The following is a 22143-nucleotide window of genomic DNA, read 5'->3' on the forward strand; positions in this document are numbered from 1 at the left end:
ACCCTCTTCAGAATGAATCAGTAATTTATAGGCACTAGAAGTCCAAAAAGCCCTGCTCGACGAGCTTAGTATCTGAACCTACGGAGCTAGTCACTACGTGCGTCAGCACTCACCCCCAGTGGCACCTGTCTCTACCCACACCCTTCAACATTGGGATCACAGACCTGTACCCCAAGGATTGGCCTTTACACAGATGCTGGAGATCTGGACCTGAGTCCTCATGCCTTCCCAGGAGGTACTTCATTCACTGAACCACCTCCTTAGCCACTGGAGGAGCTTTTTCAATCACAAATGCCATCCTTCTGGATTCCGATTAAAATGCTTAGCTTCTCTAAATGATTCCAAATGTGCAACCAGGGTCACAAAGCCCTGCGAGGCTTCCTAGTCCTTTAAGAAACCGTACAACAGCCACAATCTAGATACAGCCGGTGCAGAAAGAGTACCGAGAGCTCCTAGCAGGCTAGCAGAGCCTCTGTTTGCCCACATGTAGCCAGAATGAGGCCAGCCTCTCACATCCAGATGCCTAAGCCTCCTCCTTCACATATGAAGTTCCCTTCACTGTGGGTTTCAATCTGAGAAACCTGTGTGGAAATCTGTTGTGGGAGAACAAATCATTAAGCCTGGAATGTCTCTGCCAGCTTGTTGGACTCATTTCCTACACACTGTTGGCAATTAAGATAAGGTCCCTATGCTATCAAGGTAGCAGAGAAAGAAAGGTTATACAAAAGACTTAGTGATCTCCAACAGGCAAACAGACAAACCAAAACCAGAGAAGGGTTACCCACAGGCTATAGCACCCTGCAAAGCCTGCCTGTGAGTCAGCTCAGGGAGGCCCAGCCCCTTCAGGAGTGCCTGATTTAGGATCAGCCCCTGCTTCCAGGCTGGGCTGGGCTGCGTTTCCTCACAAGACCCAGTCTTAATAGCAACTCCCTAAAGTGTCACATTTTGCTCATTCCCAAGCCTTCTCCCCCACCCCTTTCCCAGAAAACTTGCTAGTGAGCAGGGGGTGTTGTAAGCCACCTCCAGCCTCTTCCTTTGGTGACTGCTGTTAAACAACTTTCAACTCCTTTCATTGCAGCGGTATGAAGTTCCTCGGGAAGCCCAGGAGCCACAAAGCTGCTTTTCTGCCTATTTGCTGGCTCCTTTTGAAGATTCTGCAACCGGGGCACTGCCACTCTTACAACAACCGCTATGCTGGGTAAGTGGAGCCAACTTCTTGTCCTGCAAGGCTTTGGCTTGTATAAGGGTGTTGTTTAAGCCCCTATGTGCCTCACCATTTTGTTGTTGTTTGTGGTCTCTGTGTGACTCTGAGGGCTTCATAGTCTCCTCTAGAAAATGTATAAACAGCATCCAGTATTGGTTCAGTTGGCTGAGAAAGTGTAGTAGACAAAAGTCTGGCTATCATACTGTTTAGAGTGTCTCAGCCCCAGCTGTGGCTTCAAAACTCAATGGGAAAGTGTCTCTGGGGTGCTGTGTCCAGTATCTGCAATATGTGTCTTGGTTGATGCTCAGCATAAAGAATACTGTTGTACCCCATGAAATATGACTTGAAAATTAGTGTCCTTTAGAATGGTGCATTCACTTCAGCTGTGGGCTAAAATTCACCAGTGACTTATTTAAGAACTGAATATGACTTTTTAAAAAAAATGTTAGTTTCAGAATGATTGTTAGGTATTTCAGATCTGGGCAGTTCAAATAATTCGACACAAAATAAGCAGAATAAAAGTAGTCAATTGTAAACATGCTATTATTTTTGAGAAGGAAAAAACAGAAGAGGAAAACCGTTTTCTCCTCTCTACAGGTTAGCAGGCTCTGAGACAGCAATCTCAGGGAGGCCCAGAGCTGGGACTAAAGAAGTGTACCACTGTGCATGTTCTTATTGTCCTGAAGGCTTGCTGTGGTACAGACAGCGTGCACTTGGCTCAGATTTGCAGAGTGCTGTTCTTTGAATCTGGAAATTATAAAATGCCTGTATTTTAGAGAGGTACCTTAACTAGATTCTCTCGTTCAGTGGCTTAAAACCAAGAGAAGAAGTGATATCACCATACCACTCGGTTATCTCCAGTGGAGGAAAATAGCATCCATAAGAAAAGTTGCTCCTTTTAGGAATTATATGTGGAGTTTATGAGAGTCTGGAACACAGAGTTGCGGTTCCCTCTCTCTCCCCAGGGAACCGGATGCTGCTTTTATTTAGTACTCTTCCAAATACAGGACTTACAGGAAGACATTCGCAAGCGTTATTTTAAGTGGAGCGGGCACAGGATCAAGCGGGGAGGAGGTGTTTGGTGACAAAGAGGTAGGAATATAACCTTGACATTTCCCATATATATGGTTTTTTTTTTTCCTCCCGGAGGCAGAAAAGGGCATTTACATCCAAGAGGTTCACTCTAGCCTCCTGCACAGCAAAGCCTAGGTCTCACATCCTGGAATTTGTCATGTGCCGCACAACACTCCTTAGAGATGTGAGTAGAGAGTGCTCACTGACCGGCCTGCAGCCTAAGGCTGTGGAGGAGTTCATCGGACCTTTCGGGTGACGTCAGACCAGATGATGACCATATATCATCAGTTTAGATGTGCTCCAAGTGATACAGGACCCCACTCCTCCACTCAGCTGTGGCCCTGTACATAATTACTTCAGTGTGTGGCACTCACCAGTACTAAGTTACCAGGCTTGCTTCAGCTGGGCAGGTGTACATCCTCTCCCAAGCACCACTGGGCGTAGGAGAAATAAAGGCCAACATTTTTTTCTACCCAAATTTTTCAGAAACAGTGCCACTTCTTAGGGAGATTGTCCTGCCTCCTCTCTTGCTGTGCACTGAAGGTAGTAATCACCATTTCTTTTAGCCTGCAACATAATAAGATAGTCCCGAATGTATAAATTACCAGATGTCTGAAAGTTGGAAGGACAAAAAAAAATGAGACGAAAACTGAGAAGCTGAAGAGTCTCTCACTACCTGTCCATCATAATTGAAGCCTAAGGCCTCTTGAAAATCAACTGTTCTGAGTGTTCCCTCCATTGACAACGTAGAACTTTAACTCACCTTCAAGATACAGAAAGTCATTCTCTCATTACCAAGGACAGATGCTTCTCTGACTTGGGAGTGTTTTGCTTTGTTTACCTAGGAATCCTTGGTACATATTTAGCTCTTTAGGGATCAGGAACGTGGTAGAAAAACAGGGTAAAACATGACCTCTGTTTTTGTCTTTGCTGCTGCCTGTTTAGCATGACTGTAAGCTGCCTTATTGTTATCCCTTTATAGGTTGTGTTGATTTTCTTGTTAATAATTATGGGATAATCTTATTTCTTGCATTATGGAAAAGATGTTTGGCAGGTCTTGCCCAAATGCAATAATACGTGATTGTCATCTGCAGGCCCCTGAGCATGAATAAAAATTAGAATATTCTGGAAAAACAACATGCCCCTTCAGAGCAGCTAATGAGCAGCTGGTCCTCTCTATACAAACAATAACAGCCGAATAGAGCTGATGTGTATTAGAGGCTTCTTTGAAGTGTCTCTGGAAATAAGTTTAAAAATGAGTTAAAGAAACTACAGGCCTACAGGGAAACCTGAACACAAAGACAAGAGACCTTTTTAGATAACTCTATCAGATCACACAACGACAATGGAGATTTAAAAAGACAGAAGAGAACAAAGCAAGGTCAACAATTTGACTTCCAATAATACTGCTCTACCACTGCTCAGCTAGGGGAAGGCTGCAGGAGCTAACAATGCCATGCCAGACATTTCCAACAAAGGGCACTCAGTAAACAAGACTCCCCACACAGGCAAACACCACTCTGGCTTCTCTTCTTTCCCCTCATCTTGTTTTCCTGGAAGTATCTAGTTATTTACTATGTGGTTAGAACAGACAAATGGTGATCTGTACCATAGGAAGTTGTGTGTGTGTGTGTGTGTGTGTGTGTGTGTGTGTGTGTGTGTTGCCCACAGTCAAGAACCAGAGAGAGATAAGCACTCCTACTCAGCTCACTTTCTCATTCTCATTCATTCTGGGACAGTAGCCTGTGGAGGCTTGCTGCCCACGTTCACAGTAGGTCCTCCCTCCTCAGTTAAGTGTTTCTAGAAACACCCTGACAAATACACATGCAGGCACAGACTGGGTAACTCTGGTTCAGAGATAACTTACCTAAAGTCTCTGCGAGAATGTATTTAGGGTTCTCACCCAGCTTTGCCTAACTCCTCAAACTGCACCTTTCACTCCAACACTCATTTAGGAAAATGTAGTTGCTTTTACCTTGTTTTGGAAAGAACGTGGTCATTTCAACAATCAAAGAAAAGCATAGCTTATAAAGGTGAAACTGGAAGTTTAATCTTAACTACTTTAATCTTCTCTCAGGGGTGAGGGTGTCATGGGTGGTCAGTCATTGCTTGGATGGGAAATAGATAAAGGGGATCTACTTCTACCCCGTCAAGGGTATACATGATGCCCAGGGTAAGCAGGCTCTGAGGAGACTCATGATCATTGTACCAACACAGAGGGCTAGACATCTTTTCCCAGGCTAAGCCCATCCTGATTTCCCAAGACTGCTGGGTCTCCACTATCAGTACCAAGAGGCCTGTTTCCCACCCATACTGCTTGTGGAGACTTGAATATACTGGTTCTCAGTCTGCTTCCTGAGATCCTCTGTACAGTTCCTTTGTTGATACAGTTTCTTCTGTTCCTCTTTTCCTTTCTGGAGGAAGCAGCTATGGCAATGTTGCCTTTTCCTACATGACTCTTCCTATATTAGGGACTGCTCATTGCAGCTAGTACGCGCTGGTGGTCAGTACTGAAGCCCTACCCACCCCTCAACTAGAACACATCTGGCCACAGTTCTATAGCCATCTGTGGAAACAGGATAAGGAATTCCAAGAAGAAAGACTTTTTTAAAGGGTTGTTCCTTTTGAGGCCTGGAATCCTGTGAGGCCTGGAATTAGGGTGTGGTCAATCAAAGAGAAGTCAATAGAAAGCACAGTAGCTCTGGAGAGTAGACCTGCCCCAGGGACATGAGGTATGTTTTGCCCCTCCCTTCTCTGGTGATTCTGTCTCTCAACAGTAGTTTAGAATCCTTTTGCATTTCTGTGAATGCTCTGATATTTAGAAACAGGCTTGAGTGTAGGATGTCAGAAATCTGAGAGTTTCTTCCCCATTGGTGGTTAAGTCTTTTAAGATTGGAGAGGCGCAAGTCTGTCCTTCTCCAAGACTAACCAGTGTTGCCACATTTGTACCTAGCATTCTGATATATTAATTGACAATGCCTTTTTTCTGTCAGAGAAGAGTCTCCTTGGACAGTAACTCAGGCATTTGACACTTTTGTTCTTATACCATTGACTTTACTGGGGTTACCTGCATTCCTTTAACTGTCTTCTTATTTTATTTGCAAAGATAAAATTTGTCCCTAATTATCCCATTCCAGAGAAAAACACTTCACTTGTTCCCCTTTCTCCCTTAGAATGGCTGCCAGCTGCCTCAGAAACTGTTTTACCTCCATCTGGGGTAATCTCCTCCCAACAGATCTGTCCCTAGTCCTTTCTCATACTAATGATCTTACTAAAATGACATATATGTTATTCTTTTGCTCAAAGGCCAACTTTGGCTCTCTAGTGCTGCTTTTGTCAAATTTGAACTTCTCTGCCTGGCTTTCAAGGCATCTGTAATTGAACTGCCTCTGTTTCACACTTGCTCAGACCCACCTCTATTCAGAGAAGTAGAGCTATAGCACTGCACATGTCTAGTCACGGAGGCAGGAAGACCTAAGAGCTTAAGGCAGGCTCATAAATGACAAAGAGTGCTAGATGTCTGGGATGTTTTAAAACACATGTGGTGAGGCAGTTGCAAGGTTAGTTTTGAACCATTCCTCAACAAGTCAAAGTATACTTAGTCTCCAGCGCCTTCTGGAAGTTCCTTTTGCTCTCTCTGTCTTAGTTATTGTTTCCAATGCTATAAAGAGACACAATGACCAAGGCAACTCTTATAAAGGAAAACATCTCACTGGTTTATAGTTTCAGAGGTCCATTTATAGCTTTTAGTCCATTGTCATGGTGGGAAGCATGGCAGAGAGCAGGCAGACTTGGTGCTGGAAAAGAAACTAGTTCTACATCTTGATCTGCAGGCAGCAGAAGGAAGCTATGTGTCATACTGGGCATAGCTGAGCATATATAAGTCCTCAAAGTCTGCTTCCACAGTAAAACATTTCCTCCAACATGGCCACACCCACTTCAACAAGGCCACACCTCCTAATAGTGCTACTCCCTGTGAGACAACCATTCAAACACATGAGACCATGGGGGCCATTCCTATTCAAACCACCACTCTCTCCTCTATTAATGGTAGAGTATTTGTAGTTTCCTTTATGTGCTGGCTGAAAGCAGCGTCCTAAGAACTGAGCTTTCCTCATTACAATATGCTGTACATTAGGGTCTCCTGCATTGTTTGCTGAAGATGAGCAAGGTTTCAGCTACCTAATCCTTGGAACCAGGGGTTCTCAACTTGTTGGTTGGGACCCCCACAGGGGTAGCATATCATATATTTATATTATGATTCATATCAGAAGTAAAATTCACAGTTGTGGTATAGCAATAAAATAATTTTCTGGTTGGGGGGGCTCACCACAACATGAAGTCACAGCATTTGGATAGATAAGATCTGCTCTAAACTGAACTTGTTATGAGGCTCTCTTGCTTGTTCTCTGTCTCTCCCTCTCTCTCTTTCTCTGTCTGTCTCTCTCTGTCTTTGTGTCTCTGTCTCTCTGTGCCTCTCTGTCTCTTTCTCTCTCTTTCTTCCCCTCTCCCCCACCACCCTGCTCACCTAGCTAGTAGAAAGAGGAATGTTTCTAATTTCTAAGGAATGCCACTTTCTCCTTAGAGATTGATCTGATATAGATTCTTTATTTTATGGTACCAAGACATCATTGGGATGACAGCATGAAGCTCAGTCACTTCCATCTCTTCAAAATGCAGCAGAAGTGTTAATGTCTCATCAATTCACAGCTTAGAGTGGTCTGGCCATGATGCACTGATGCTTCTGTCTTACACAGAATTACAAGCAGAGAACTTGGAACTGCAGCAGAGAAAACACAAGTTCTCTTGATGACTTGTTTTTTAGAGTCTTCATTATGATCAATCAGTAAATAACTAGTTTACTGGGTTAAAACTTGCTTTGCTAAGTCTATGTCATTCCATTCTGCCAGGCCTTTGGTTTTTTGTTTGTTTGTTTGTTTTTATAGTAACATAGACTACACAAGAGAAAGTTCCAGGAGCATGCTCTGGTTATTGTCATAAATTCTCTAAAGTTTACGAAGAACAAATTTGTCTGTAATTATTCTATTCCAGTGAAAACATGATGAAACAAACTTCAACAAAATCAACATCTTTGCTCTTTTTTTCAATGTTTTGAAAATACTATGTTTTCTTTAAGTATATATTTTAGTGGATTGTTAGGTTGCCTTGCTTCTGTTTGTTTGTTGCCATAGCAAAGAACCCCTGCCCTTAATCGTCTAAATAAATTCATTTTGTAGGCATATAAAAATCCAGAAAAGCTATGGCTGGTTGGCAGTGTCCGTGACCCAGACCCCTGTGGTCCTGCAGCTGTGACATAATCAATACCCAACTCTGAAATATGGTCCAGGAAGGGAGCTATCTATCTGTCTATCTATCTATTCACTTTATATCCCAGTACCAGTCTCCCCTCTCCTCCTAGTACCCCCCCCAACATGGATCCTCTCCCTTTACCCCTCCCCTTTTCCTCTGAGAAGGTGGAGCCCCCCAGATATCAGCTCCCAATCCTCCAACTCCCTTAACCCCACCCCCTCCTTGTTATATGGCTTCTTTGGGTCTCTCTCTCATAGTAAACACTTAAAGAAATGTTCAATGTCCTTAGTTATCAAGGAAATACAACTCAAAACGATTCTGAGATTTTGCCTTACACCCATCAAAATGGCTAAGACCAAAAACTCAAGTAGCAGCACATGCTGGCAAGGATGTGGAGCCAGGGGTACACTCCTCCATTGCTGATGGGAGTGCAAACTGGTACAGCCATCCTGAAAATCAATTTGGCAGTTTCTCAGAAAAATAGGAATAGTTCTACTTCTAGACGCAGCTATACCTCTCCGAAGCATGTACCCAAAAGATGTTTCATCCACAAAGACGCTTGCTCAACTATGTTCATAGGAACATTTGTCATAGCCAGAAACTGAAGACAACCTAAATGTTTCTCAAGTGAAGAATGAATACAGAAAATGTGGTTCATTTACATAATGGAATACTACTCAGCTTTTAAAAACAAGGATATCATGAATTTTGCAGGCAAAGGGGTAGAACTAGAAAATATCATCCTGAATGAAATAACCCAAAATGTACAGAAAGGAAGCTTTTATGTCACAGTCCAGCCAACAGAAAAAGGGAAAGGAAAAGCTAACATCCAGACATTTAACCTGTCCTCCCTATGGACTAAAATTGGGCAGATGGTTTAGGAATAAGGGACACTGTGAAGTATTGCCATTAGATGAAGGCCAGCTCTGGAAGCACTTGCTGAAGGACACTAGCAGGTTAGCAGAAGTCTCATAGACACTGGTGACCACAGCCCATTCTCATTTCAACTTGGTTCTTCAGAGGCAGAGTTTCACACTTTGAAGTGATTGAAAATACATTTTTTTTTATTTTACAAATGCTCTTTCCAAATCATTGGCTGCCAGAACTAAAGGAGACAGAAAAAAAAAATAAACAAAATAGCCCAGGAATAATTTTCAGAGCTAGGGTGGGGTTAGGACTACAACCCAGGTCTGTGAGTTCTCAGTATCTCTCACAGTTGATACTATGGTACTGGGTGATTCTAGAAGTCATCTCAACCTTCCCTACCTCCTTGAACTGTTGAGGATAAAGCCATATGATTTGGCAAAGCTGAGGAGTCTCTAAAGAGGGAATATTTCATTTCTATAAATATTTGTAAGCTGTCTGTCTGTTGCTAAACTCAGGCCACAGAGATGAGAGAGCAACTCATGCACACTACATAATGAATAACTCAAGCAGGTAAATAAGGAGTTTCAACCTAGACTCCCGTCCCCATAGAGAAAATTCTTCCTGCCAGCTAAGTGCATCAGAGGGTCATCTAATTCAGACTGAAGGATGGAGGGAAGGTCAAAGTTGCCTTCTTAGCTGTGAGAAGCTTCTTGAAGGACAAACAGAAATTTGAGGGGATTCTTAAATGTGTAATTATGCAGCCTTGCCTTTTTCTTTTAAATAGTTGGCACTGAAAGGGCAGCGCCTTGTCTCTCATAAAAGCAAACCAAAGCCAACCAGTTGAAATCTGAGGAAGGCTTTCCAGACCCAAAGGATACTTTATTTCAAAGAGCTCCAAGAGAGCTTGGCCAGGTCTAGATAATCAGAGTGGTTTTGCTTCTTTCTCTGAGAGCAAGGCATAAGCTGAGGCTGCAGATGCAGGCGGAGGAGGAACATGTTTTGTGATCCATCACACACAATTCTAATCTTACCTAAGGTCATAAAATACTAATATATTTTCAGCAGGGGATTCAGACAATGTTTTAAAAGAAAATTCTCTCTGAAATCCCTGAGAAGGGAAGACATAAAGGCTGATGGCTGTACACAAGACAACTAAGGCAGTAATGATCTACCATGAGGCTGCTGCAATGACAGAGAGAGAAAAGAGGGGACAAGCTGAGGGGCCATTCAAGTGTTAGAGCTGCTACAATTAGGTAATTAGATAGAGAAGAGAGGGAAGTGTGGAAAATGATTCACATTTAGTATCAAGTAATTAAACCAAAATCTTTACAGAGAAAATATAAATGATATGCAAACAATTTCTAAACATCTGATAGAACATCCAGGAAGTGTGCATTGACATGTAAAGAGAGGGGAGATGTCAGAGAAGAGACTAATAGAAAGGTTCAGAAAGTAAGAAATACAGACAATGACAATTAAATGAATGATGAGTGGTAACAGAGCACAGCCCAACACCAGGCAAAGCCAGGAGAGCCCTGCAGAAGAGGAGAGGAAGGGTTATAGGATCCAGAGCAGTCCAGGACATCAGGAGAACATGGCCCACAGAATCAACTAAGCCGAACTCATAGGGGCTCACAGAGACTACAACAACATTCCAGAGTCAGCCTGGGTCTGTGCTTGGTCCTTGGCATACATGCTGTTAGCATAGTTGGTGTTCTTGTGGGACTCCTAACAGTGGGCGAGGGGTTTCCTGATGCATTTGCTTGTGCCTAGGACCCTTTTCCTCCTCCCTTCCGGTTGACTAGGCTGGCCTTGGGGTTGACTAGGCTAGCCTTCATGACTGCTTTTCTTCCTTCCTTTCTATTTTTAAAGGTAAACCAAGCAGAGGGTGTCTGGGTGGTGGTCCAGGGTGGAGGGAGACTGGAGATAGGGGAAACTGTGGTCAGGGTGTAAAGTATGTTAAGAATATATTTTTAAAAATTTAGAGAGAGAGAGAGAGAGAGAGAGAGAGAGAGAGAGAGAGAGAGAGAGAGAGAGATATTAGTTACCTCAGTTATTGCCAGGTGGTGCCTGCTGGTTTCCATAAAGAAAATGATGTGTGATGTCACCAAAGATACCTTTGGTCAAATGGCTGAAAAACCAGATAGAAGACTGAGTGGAATATGAAAAAATTAGCATTAAGTGTGGACAATAATTTCTAGTGTCTTATTTATCCCTGAAGGGAAGGTGGCTACAGGGTTGAGGGATCCAAACCTCAAGCCTGAAGGAAACCTTTGCCATTTTGTTTTTACTTAAGGGAGGAATGGTGTTTGTTCTTGTGTTGCACCAGGAGATATAAAAAAAAGTGAGAGGCTACAGGTAAGGAGGAGGTCAAGTGAATAGGAGGACTGAATAAAGGAGCAGGTTTTAGGTTCTGGATGTTCCTGGAGGAAAGTGACTTGACTCTTTCAGAAGGCTTACTACTGATGGCAACGGTGATTGTTCACAATAGAACCATGATTCCAGCCCATGGATTTCTTCTGGATAGTTTCATGGAATTTCATGTGACAAGTAACATCATCCGTAAACTATCACTCTGCTTGTAGCAGATATGCTTATTCACAGAAGGATAAGTATGTGTGTTTAAATACATCTGCATGATGTCACAATGTAAGTCAAACAAAATGAACATTGATAACCTTCCACTCCCTACCCACTCTCTACCTTTCCTTCTTCTCCTCCTTTTTTTTTTTTTTAATGTCTGGAAGATAGATTGCTCAACCTATGTCTGGCTACTTTCTCCATCAGACCAGTGGAGCCAGGAGGAGTGAAAAGAAAAGTTAGAGTATTTCTTCCCTGTCTCTTGTTTCTGCCTTCGTTTAGTGCCATGGTTTGATGGTAGCTGGGTCTAAAATGAACATCTCTTGCTGGTACTTACCTGCCATAGTACAACTCTCTCTGGCCTCTAGGGTATAATGCTGCTATTCCTCAGATCTAGGGACCACTCATGTTTGGGTGCTTTAGTATCTCTGGACTGTCCACTCCTATCCTGCTCCCATCAATTCTCATGTTATTAAATGACCTTAATTGAACCATCAGAACAGAATTCTCTCTTATATGTGAAACAACTGGAATTGAAGGCACTCCCACGCATGTGCATACACACACACACACACACATACACACACACACATATTTAAAGGTTTGTTCTGAGCAGTTTCTGGGGCTCTGAAATGAAAAAAACAAAAACAAAGCAAACAATCAGAAAGCCAAAAACATAATAGCAATGCCAGAAGAGAAAGGAGATGACAACTGCTAATTTCTATTTCTCTCTCACTGGAGGAAATGGCATAGTCCTTTGTAAATCAACATGCAATGCATGGTACAATATTAGATGGTTATATTAATAACTAATTGGAAAGGTTTGGCTTTCATGTGGGTACATCTGGTTATAAAATTGACACTGTTTTCTTCCACATTCCTGAGGGATTAAGTTAAAACCTGTAACTATCTTGGTTTCTTCTTAGGAAGAACTGGAAATACCTTCTTCCAGTTCATCTCCCAACATTCCATACCCCACCCTGCCTTCTTCCATACACTGACTGCTGAACACACAGTGGCCATCATTCCTTAGCTCACATGGGTCCGGCTTTTTAGAATGGCTGTTTCTGTCTTGCTGAGAGTTTGTATGGCCATTTCTACCTCCTGAGAGCTTATGTTTTAATTAAGCAGTTTAGTGGAAGGATAAAGAGAGGGAGGGAGAGAGAGAGGACTGGTGAGCGGGAGTGACACATATGAGCAAGTAATCAAAGGAAAACGCCCAGTCATTAGGTCACCACATATCTTCCTTGGCTTGTCTCTCTCATTTTCTCAGTATGCCCACCTTGAACTTTTAATGTATTTCAGTCTTAAGTTACCACCTGCTAACAAGGAGACTTTCAGGGTGACACCCATCTATCACCAGAACTTGATTTATTTTTGCACATATAGAGTCTTCCACCTTTTGAATGTGTGACCTCACTAGCCATAATTTTATTCCCCAAACTTGCCTTTCAGAATTTCTGTATCTTACCAGACTGATTGATGAATCAGATAAATGTCTGCTAAGTTCCTTTTTATGGTTTTACAGATTTGTAAAATGTGGCGATCTCCTATCCATCATGATCGTATGGGATGTCTGATGTGATAACAGCACATATGGTGTCAAAATCACTAAACATCCTGGAGGTTGGAGGCCTTTGAGATCTGACAGGATAGCTGGCTGTTTAGAGCTGATGGAATATGTTGTTATCTGCAAGTTTCTGAACACTTAGCTTACTGAGAAGAAGAGAAGATGATGTACAGAACCCACTTCTTTTAAGTTTCCAACCTCTGTGAAACACAGAGAGATGACAATAAGTAACTACTAGAAAATCAATGTAATACCAAATTAAAACACATACACACACATATATATACACACATACAAACACACATACCCACATGCATACATACATACCCACATGCATACATACATACACATATACACACAAATACACATACATGCATACACATATACACAAACACACACATACACATACATATACACATACAAACACATGTACACACACATACATAACACACATATACAACACACATGCTCATACACACATACACACACATGCACACATACACAAAAATACATGCACACATACACACACATACACACAGATACATGCTCACACATACACACACATATACAACACACATACTCATACACACATACACACATATATGCACATACACACACATAGACAACACACATACTATACACACATACTATACACACACACACACACACACACATCTCTGAGCATTTTTGCTCATTGTGACTTTTTTGCCTAAAATAAAAAATTGTTTTTCTTTGCCTATAAAAGCCTGGCTTGCTGAGATAGTGTATTATCTACCTAGTCACTCTATGTATCTCCAATTACTCCCACCCTTCCAAGTATCTTGCCCTTTTATATTAGTTACTTTTCTTGTTGTTACAACAAAATACCTGACAAAGGAACAAAAAGGTTTATTTTGGCTCACAGTCTGAGGTCACACACCTTCTGGCTGGGAAGGCAGAGAAGCCGGGGCTGAGAAGCTGCCACACTGTGTGCCAGTCAGGACTCAGAGGCAGGTGGCTGCTCTGCACTGCTCTTTTCTTTGTTTTTATTCTTTCTATTCACTCTAAAATCACAGCCCATGGGACAGTGCCAGGACATTCACAGGGCTCTTTCTCCATCAGCTGGACCCCTGGAAATGCCCCCTGATGTGTCTGGAGGTGTGAGTCCTAGACTACTTTAAATGCAGGCAAGTTGACAATGGAAATTCACTGTCCTTCTGCCCATTTCTGACCCAAAACTTTTTACTAATAAATGAAAAGAAGGGAGGAAGATGTGGAGGGGAGTAGACAGGGAGGGCACCCAGAAGGGGAGGGAGATGGAGAGGGAAACAGACAGGGAGGGCACCCAGAAGGGGAGGGAGATGGAGAGGGAAACAGACAGGGAGGGTACACCTATAAATAAGGAATGAGAATGTCAGTGTATTAGGTCACTGTGTACTCTTGACTGACAAGATGAAGGGCCACAGCATCTTTCCTGTGCCACCGCACTTCCAACCCTTCTGCTATGAGCTATAAAGGTGCTTTATCTCTTCTCTTCCTTCCAAGGCATCCCTCATCCTTTCTGTCGGCGCTACTGATAGGCAACCTGAACATAGCAGGCTGATTTAAAGCCGAGGAAGCCCAGGAGTTAGATGCTAAAGAGCCCTGCTTCAGGTACTCCTGAATAAAACACAGTCTCTTGGGGGATTTACATTCTAAAAGGATGATTGAAAATTAATAAACCATGGTGTTGAGTTCTGATAAGGGCTATGGAGAGAGTTAAAGTGCAGAACGGGGATAAAGAATGTCAGAAGAGTTGATGGGAGAATAAAGAGGCCAACCAGGAGGAATATGGCTAAAGACAGAAGTTTCTAGGCATAAGAAAATGTCAAGGTGGGAGTCTCTGTGGTGTGACCTTGAACAGCCAGCAGCAGCACTGGGAACTTGTTAGAAATGGAAGTTCCCAATCTGGAAACCTTCTCTCCAGCAAGGAATGCTGGGAGTGGTGCCCAGCATCCTGTGTTTTAAACACCTCAGGCTGTGATTAAGCTAAGGTTTGAAAAGCACTGGAGAAAGCCCGAAACAGGGGCCGTGAGGATCAAGGCAGGGCTCAGTCTAGGGGAGCTGTATGACACTTATCTTTAGTTACTGCTGCCGTTCACTAGTTTCCCTTTGATCTGTGTGAACTACCCAGAACCACACATGGTCTCTTCCTTTGTGTTGTTTTCTTTTCAGCACACTTTGGTCAACCCTCACCCATCTATACCTGTCCACCATTTGTGATCCAGCTCAAACACTTCATCCTCAGCCAGCCAAGTCTGTGATGTCTCCAATCGGCTATGATTGTTCCTACCTAAGTGCCACAGTGCCCTCTCCATCCTATATAGTTCTGTACTACCCAGGATCTGTATCACTGTGCGGTTATGCTGTACATTCTGTTAGGTCAGAAAGAAGTGGAACCTCAGATGCTGTCTGTCTCCTCTTCTGTGTAGCTGTATTCCAACCACACCTGAGGAGTATTTTATATGTTCAGTAAAAACCAGGATGGGTGGGTGGATGAGTGGTAGGTGGGTGGGTGGATGGATGGATGGATTGATGTCTGGGTGGGTGGATGGATGAATAGATGGAAAGGACAGAGGGAGGGGGGAAAAGGTGGTCATGAGACAGGGAAAGAAGCAAACTTGGAGTCAAATTGCACACACTGCCAGATTAACTTTGATGTGGTGGCAGCAGGAGAACTTGAAAGCACTTATCTCTTTAAGCCTCAGAGCTCTTAGGTATTTTGTTAAGTTTCTAAGCACCTAAGATTGCTTAGAGTACATACCTAAAACACATGAGGCTTCTGTGAGGAGATCACTGAGGCAAAACCACTGTTCTCTGACTGATGCAAAAAGAATACTCACTGACCATCATGGGGGTTAGCTTCTGGTTTTGTTTTCTTAGGTTTGATTTGGGTCCCTCTTATGTTTTTATCAGCACATACTGATTATACATAGTAACGGTTTTATTATGGCAATTCTACGCATGTATCTAATACATTTTAGTTATGTTCATTTTCTGATTTGATTTTTTTTTTTAAAGAGAAGTTTTAGTATGTAGTCAAAGCTTGTCTTTTATTCCCAGTCCTCCTGCTGCTGGGATTAGAAGCATTAACACTACACATGGCTTTTCACCCCTGCCCTTTACCAATTTAGAGAAATATACATTGTTTTACCATCTAAAGAATATGTATAACTTCATCTGAAACTATAGATTGCTGATCAGTCAGTTCATTTGGAGAATCATGTATTTGTTTTCTCATTTTAAAACTAATTCTCATTAACCAAGAGTCTTTTTTAGCTGGGCAGTGGTGGCGCATGCCTTTAATCCCAGAGGCAGGAGGATTTCTGAGTTCGAGGCTAGTCTGGTCTACAGAGTGAGTTCCAGGACAGCCAGGGATACACAGAGAAACCATGTCTCGAAAAACCAAAAAAAAAAAAAAAAAGAGTCTTTTTTAAAGTCCTACTCTTCATTCATCTTTTCCATTTTTTACATGCCCTGATTCAGGAAAAAACAAAGCTTGCTTGCAGGCCTACACTCAGCTCCCTAAATCAGATCCCTGAATTAATTTCAGCTACCACAGAATTAAAATTGTGTTAAGCATATAGGCAGCTTCTTTAAAGTGAGCTCAGGATGAAACCCCGAAAAGCCAGTTAAAGAGAGGGCCGCATGCATGGCACAGAGTCCCCAGACTCACGCTAACTCCTCACTGATGCTCAGCATGGTTCCAAAGAATGCCGGCTGTCCACTGTTCATGAAGCCAGTTCTCTCCTGTGAGGAAGGAGGGAAAGGGTGGAGGATGAAAGGGACTGAAGGTTGGGTTGTTGACCAATGGCCAGTGATTTCATATCATATCCACAAAACCAATGCATGGCCACCTTTCAGCATGGGAGACTAGTGTATCCTAAGTGCTGCAACCCTTCATACCTTCCGTTACCACTGAACACAATGCGGTTGACAGACGTATGCAATCTAAGCAGCAATTCCCAATTCCTGTAATGCATAGACCACCGACATTATTTATGCATTTTATCTGGCTCTGAGCAGAGGATATGGAGATGTCCATTTAATAATTTGGCTAGGCCTTATATGCCCATCTTTCTTACCATTGACAGCAGTAAATGATCATGTTCTCTCATAACTCTTTCAAAACGTCACTTAACTTCCTCCTGGGCTCTCAGAATGTTCCTCATAAGCATACATCACTTTGAATGACAACCATTTGTTTATTTTTCCAGACTATAGTGTGTCCTCTTTGAGAGAAGGGACCTCATCCTATTTTGCTCAAATTCAATCTCTCCAAAGACTGGCAAAAACCTGTTACCTTAATCTTCACTTGCGTTGAGTTACATGAAATAAATTGCCAATACATGTGTTTTAAAATATAAAATTACCACAGTTTCAGATGTTTCAATAACACAGCTGTTAATTCTGAATAATGAGAACATTTTCTCTGGCTGTAGAAATGCTAGCAGCTTTTTTTGTCATTAAAGTAGGTAAGATCTATGAACTTTACAGAACACACTGCTAGAACTACTCAAGCTTAGATGGGTAAATGATTCTGGGGACACTGCTAAAGATGGAGATTGATTGAACTTCAGGACTTAATAGCAGAACTGAAGACTCTGTCTTTCTCACAAGTTCCCAGCTGTTTTCTGGCATGTGGTTAGAATCCATGAAGCATAGAGGCACACTTCTGCGTGCGTGGGTTTGTGTCCCCAGATCTGCCACTGGCAATCAAGGTGACCTGGGAGGGAGTTCATCTCCCCATGCCTCAGTTTCTCTATCTTTAAACTTGAACCAGTATTAACTAAGTTCATACATGGTAAGTGTAGAATAGGCAGAAGACTGACATGTATAAATTAACAGATATAAACTGCTTTCCATCTTAATCTCTGGAGTTGTAAGATGCATTCCCAAGGGAATTACCTGAAGGTAGACAAATGTTTACAGTGCATAGAAAGATGTTTACCACCAATCTATGCACTCTATCAGAACCTGGAATGTAACTTATGTTTAATAATAGGCCAAAGGTCAATTGTAGTGCATATAATGGAATCTACTGGGCCCCGCTGTAAATGTCTATAACTTTTAATGGCCAAGATATAAAATAGAGAGAAAATGAGCTATAGAATAGCATTAGCCATTCTGGCTTTACAATGATTTCCTTTTACATGTGATATTGTTACTATATTTGGCACAAAAGACCCAAAATATTTTTTTAATGACCTGTAGCAAGAAATATTAGAAAAAAGGAGGCACCCGTCTAGCTCCCGGCCTGACCGTCATGGTCAGGCCATTTGTCTCAGCAAGTTCTCCAGCAAGACCAGAGCTCCCCAGCTGGTTTCACTGGGCTGCTCCCTCTAGCTTCCTCCAGTAGCGACTGCTCCCTGTGTTTTTCAGCTCTGGTTCGCTCATTCCTGGAGCCACTAGTTCCTTCGAAGCCATAACCTGGTTGTCAGAGGACCCACTTCCCAGTAACCCAGTAAAGAAAGTAAAACTCTAAAGCTTAAAGATTAACCAATGGATTTATATATGAGCAAATACTCAATACACAAGATGCCCACACAATTAGAATCGTTATCCCAATTACCTAACCTTGATATGAATAACTACCTGAGACTGCTAGAGACAGGAAGGTGACATCCGCAACCATCTTGCCTCCCCTCCTCTCCTCCTCCTCTCTCCCTGCATTTTCCTCTCCTCCCAACTCCTAGTTCCACCTCCCTCTTCCCTGTCCAATGACAGAACTCCACTGCAAATACATTGGGCAGAAAATCCCTGTCACAATAACCAGGTGATTTCATTGCAGGTTTTGCTAGCCCTATACATTTTTTTTTCCAACTTTCTAATTGTTCTGTATGAAGTATGAACAGTCTCTACATTCAGAGAAAAATAATTTCAAGCATGTATAAATTCTCAAAACAAACAACAAAAAACCAAAAAAGCCAAAGGCAAATGTTTACCTTCTGGGTATCCTATGTCAAGGCTGTCCTAGGAACTTTGCAAATAAGAATCAGGAGTCAGTGTATTTAATAATAGAACAGTTAGTGCCAAGGTAATGACAGAAAAGGAAAACAAGTACAGCCTTTGCTGTTCCTTAGTGCAAATGAGATCGTTGGCCTTGCCAACAAAGCATTAAATCACCAAAAGCAGCTGCCTCAGTGGATGTCACTTAGACCCTGGGGACTTGTGGAAATGAGGGGGCAGGGCTCAGGGCCTTTCAACTCAAAGTGATGCCAGAAGAAGCTACATCATGCTGATACATATATTTAAGGAGATAGTTTTCAAATGACAGTCTTCAGTGGTCTCAGTGCAGTGGCACTATTAAATCTATATTTAGATTTTTATTTACAAAAGAGGAAAAGCATATGAAATAGTACACAGAAAATCTAATCCATTATACCTTTACAGGTATTCCCACATTATAGATTTTTTTTTTTCCCAGTCTGAGCTAGCCCATTACATTTTAAGAAGAAATGCAGGAAAGGAAACATTCAGAAGTTTCATGCACAATCTATTTCATTTTAAAAATGCAGTGATAGTGGTCATTAGAACTCAACACAGATTGAATGTCTTTTGATTTCCACAAAATGACCTGTGTGGTAATCTGGTGTGCTGCGGTAATCTGTCGTGGTATCTGGTGTGGTGTGATGATGGGTATGGTGGTGTATACCTGCAATCCCAGCACCAGGGAGGTAGACTAAAGTAGATCCTTGGGACTCAGATCTAGGAATCCTGGCTGACTCTGCAAACACCAGGTAGAAGTTACAAACACTGTCTCAAAAACTAATGTGAAGAGCAACTAAAGGAAAAAACTGAGGTTGACCTCTGGTCTCTGCACACATGACGCACATTTAGATATATGTATGCCCACACATATATGTCCCAATTTATGAACATGCATACACATAACCCTAAAAAGTTGATGATGATCCCCATGCTCTATTGAATTAACCAATGGCGGCATATCATGCCCATATATTAACTTATCATTTTTATTGAGCCTCTGTATGGCCCAATGTGCTGTATATCAGGACTCCTAAAGCCATGTTTTATAGAATGGGGGCAGTAGGGAACAGGAACAATAATGCATTAGTTTGTCCTTTTAGCTTTAAGACAGTATGATATACCAACATGACTACCTTAATTGTATCATGTAATGATACATTTCCTAAGAACTAGACTAGGCAAGAGGAAATTTGAGTTTTATTTTGATTTATATATTTTGGTTATGTCACTGTGTTCCAGGTATCTACTCTGACCTATTCTGAAGGAAATAAGCAAACAGAAAAAATCAAATGTTCCCAGTGTTTCTGAAATAAGGGCACCAGAGGACAAAATAAGTGTCTCTACAATGTTTACATTTCCTAGAGTTAAAGACCAAAATTTGCTGGGTCATAAATTAGACTCGTCTTCAGGACGATTGTTTTCTGGTTTGACGAAGATTCAGTGTGTGTTGCCATTCTTAGGAAGTAGAAACCATACGACACCCTGAATCACAGCTGAGCTTATTTCACAAAATACAACCAAAAAGAACAAAGCTGATCTCAAGGTTCATGCTTCAACAGGATTGCCGACACAGTAAACAAAAGCAAACAGCCGAGGCACACACCAAACGGGCTGGATTGGTGCCTAGAAATTAGACGTAGGATTCTATTGCAGTGATTACTGTACATCTCATGTAGAGACTATGGTTTGTCAATGGTTGTTGAGGTCTGTCAAGTAAGGTCAATCTGCCTGCCAAATGCCACATAGGCAGTGGTGGCAAGAAGACCCTGCCACAGAGAAGTCAGTCACTTACTTTAGTGCTAAGTCTTCCCATGTGGCATTCAAGGCATGTAAACTTCAAACATGTTTTAAAAAATAGAATTTGTGTTTGTCTTTTTTGTTTTTTTTTTTTATAGTTTTGAAGCCATTGATATATGATATTTTTGTTATAGTAACTTATCAGCCTTGTCATGAAATGGATGACCCCACACCTTGAAGGTTGGTTATCTTCTGACTCCCCCGCAACTCATGCCCTCATGTAGGTTGTATCATAACCATAACGTGAAACAGGATGCATGCACTTTCCTTCAAAGGCATTATTTTTTAAAATCTCTGCAAGCAAAGCGGCTAAACATTCATTATTTGCTTCATTCATTACTTGCGCTTCTTTTCTGACAAATGGCTATGAAACTTCTTTAGAAGTTGAAAGAAAAACCTATTAACACCAGAACTTCCATGTCTGAACCCCTTAAAGAATGTTGCCACTAACAGAGAAAGTAAGGCCAGATTGAAAGGGAACTTCAGAGAAAGCGGGAGATGGAGTGAATGGCATGTGTGGTATTTCTCTCTCCCTCTGAGGCAGTAAAGCACCAGATGTCATACAACAAAGTCTGAGGGCACCATGCAGCCTAATGGGCGTAGCCAGCCTGCATGTTCAGCTTTACAAGTTTCTTGTGCTTATAAAAAGAAGCCACTTGGCACCATCAACTCCATATGTTAGATTTATGACTTCTTTTTTCAGCCTGTATTTGATTTACTTAAACAATTGTAATGCTTGCCCTTGGTGCTATTAAAAGGGAATGTGTAAGTGGATAAGCCGTTTGCTCAGGCTTCTAATTCAGGGGTTTGTCCCATAGTAGGTTGATTAGTAAATGTTAATAATGGGTGTTAGCTGGTGACTTTCAATGGGTAGCTGTCATAGGAAAGGCCAACCCAAGTTGATCTTCCTTGAATGAAATATGTAATGTACACAATGGCTTTGTTCTCTAGCAGAGGCAGCCAGGAAACAATCAATGGGAAAGGCAATCTACAGCATGGCTATAATCACGCAGTGGCCATAAGTCAGAGAAACAAAAGTAAGACCTTGGTTCATGTCTCGTGATGCAGAGCTGACAATTACTGGAGGCCTATCAATTTCACTCATCCTCCTTTTCAAATTGTCTGTGTCCTGGGCATATGTGGGATTATTCACATGCACAAGGTATTCCTCTGTGCTCCTTCCTTTTGACTCTGTCACTGAACTCATCTTCCCCACCCCCATATTGTGCTTAGTTTTGTTTCTCTGCAGCTGTAAGCCCTGGGCTCTGTCTGAGAGACCAATTATTATCATGGCTCTGGCTGCTGCCTGTGATATGATAACCCCGGAGCCTTCATTTCCAGCCCTGGCTTCTTCCCTTAACTTCAGTCCCATATGTCCAATTGGCTGCTGGACATTTCTATGTAGAGTCTGTATGCCAACTTCTCTAAAATGGTTCACCTTTTATCCCACACATAACCTCTTCTGCTGTTTCCCTCTCCTCATCCTATTTAAAGGAACCCAGTCACTTAGCAGCATCCACTTCTCTTTGATTTGTCTTGATTTAGCAACTCAAGTCTCATAGTTCTTTTCATACTACTCCCTTGGTTCTCTCTCTCTCTCTCTCTCTCTCTCTCTCTCTCTCTCTCTCTCTCTCTCTCTCTCCTCCCCTCTCTCTTCCTCCCTCCCTCCCTCCCCCGCCTCATTTTCTGCCTCTATCACAGTAATCCCTTGCTACTTTCTTTGCCTCTAGTA

At 42.1% G+C, this 22143-nt stretch overlaps 1 protein-coding gene across 1 annotated transcript in view; it reads left to right on the forward strand.

The window, feature by feature from the left end:
* Positions 1–835: 835 nt before the first annotated feature.
* The window catches only part of Cpa6 (carboxypeptidase A6), a 298053-nt gene continuing 276745 nt past the window's right edge, over positions 836–22143 (forward strand). Inside the window, exon 1 of the mRNA XM_076924371.1 lies at positions 836–1198. Within this exon, the coding sequence (XP_076780486.1) occupies positions 1083–1198 (116 nt within the window). The 5' untranslated portion in view covers positions 836–1082. The remainder of the gene's footprint in view (positions 1199–22143) is intronic.

Source organism: Arvicanthis niloticus, chromosome 25 (assembly GCF_011762505.2).
Source record: "Arvicanthis niloticus isolate mArvNil1 chromosome 25, mArvNil1.pat.X, whole genome shotgun sequence".
NCBI classification, from domain to species: domain Eukaryota; kingdom Metazoa; phylum Chordata; class Mammalia; order Rodentia; family Muridae; genus Arvicanthis; species Arvicanthis niloticus.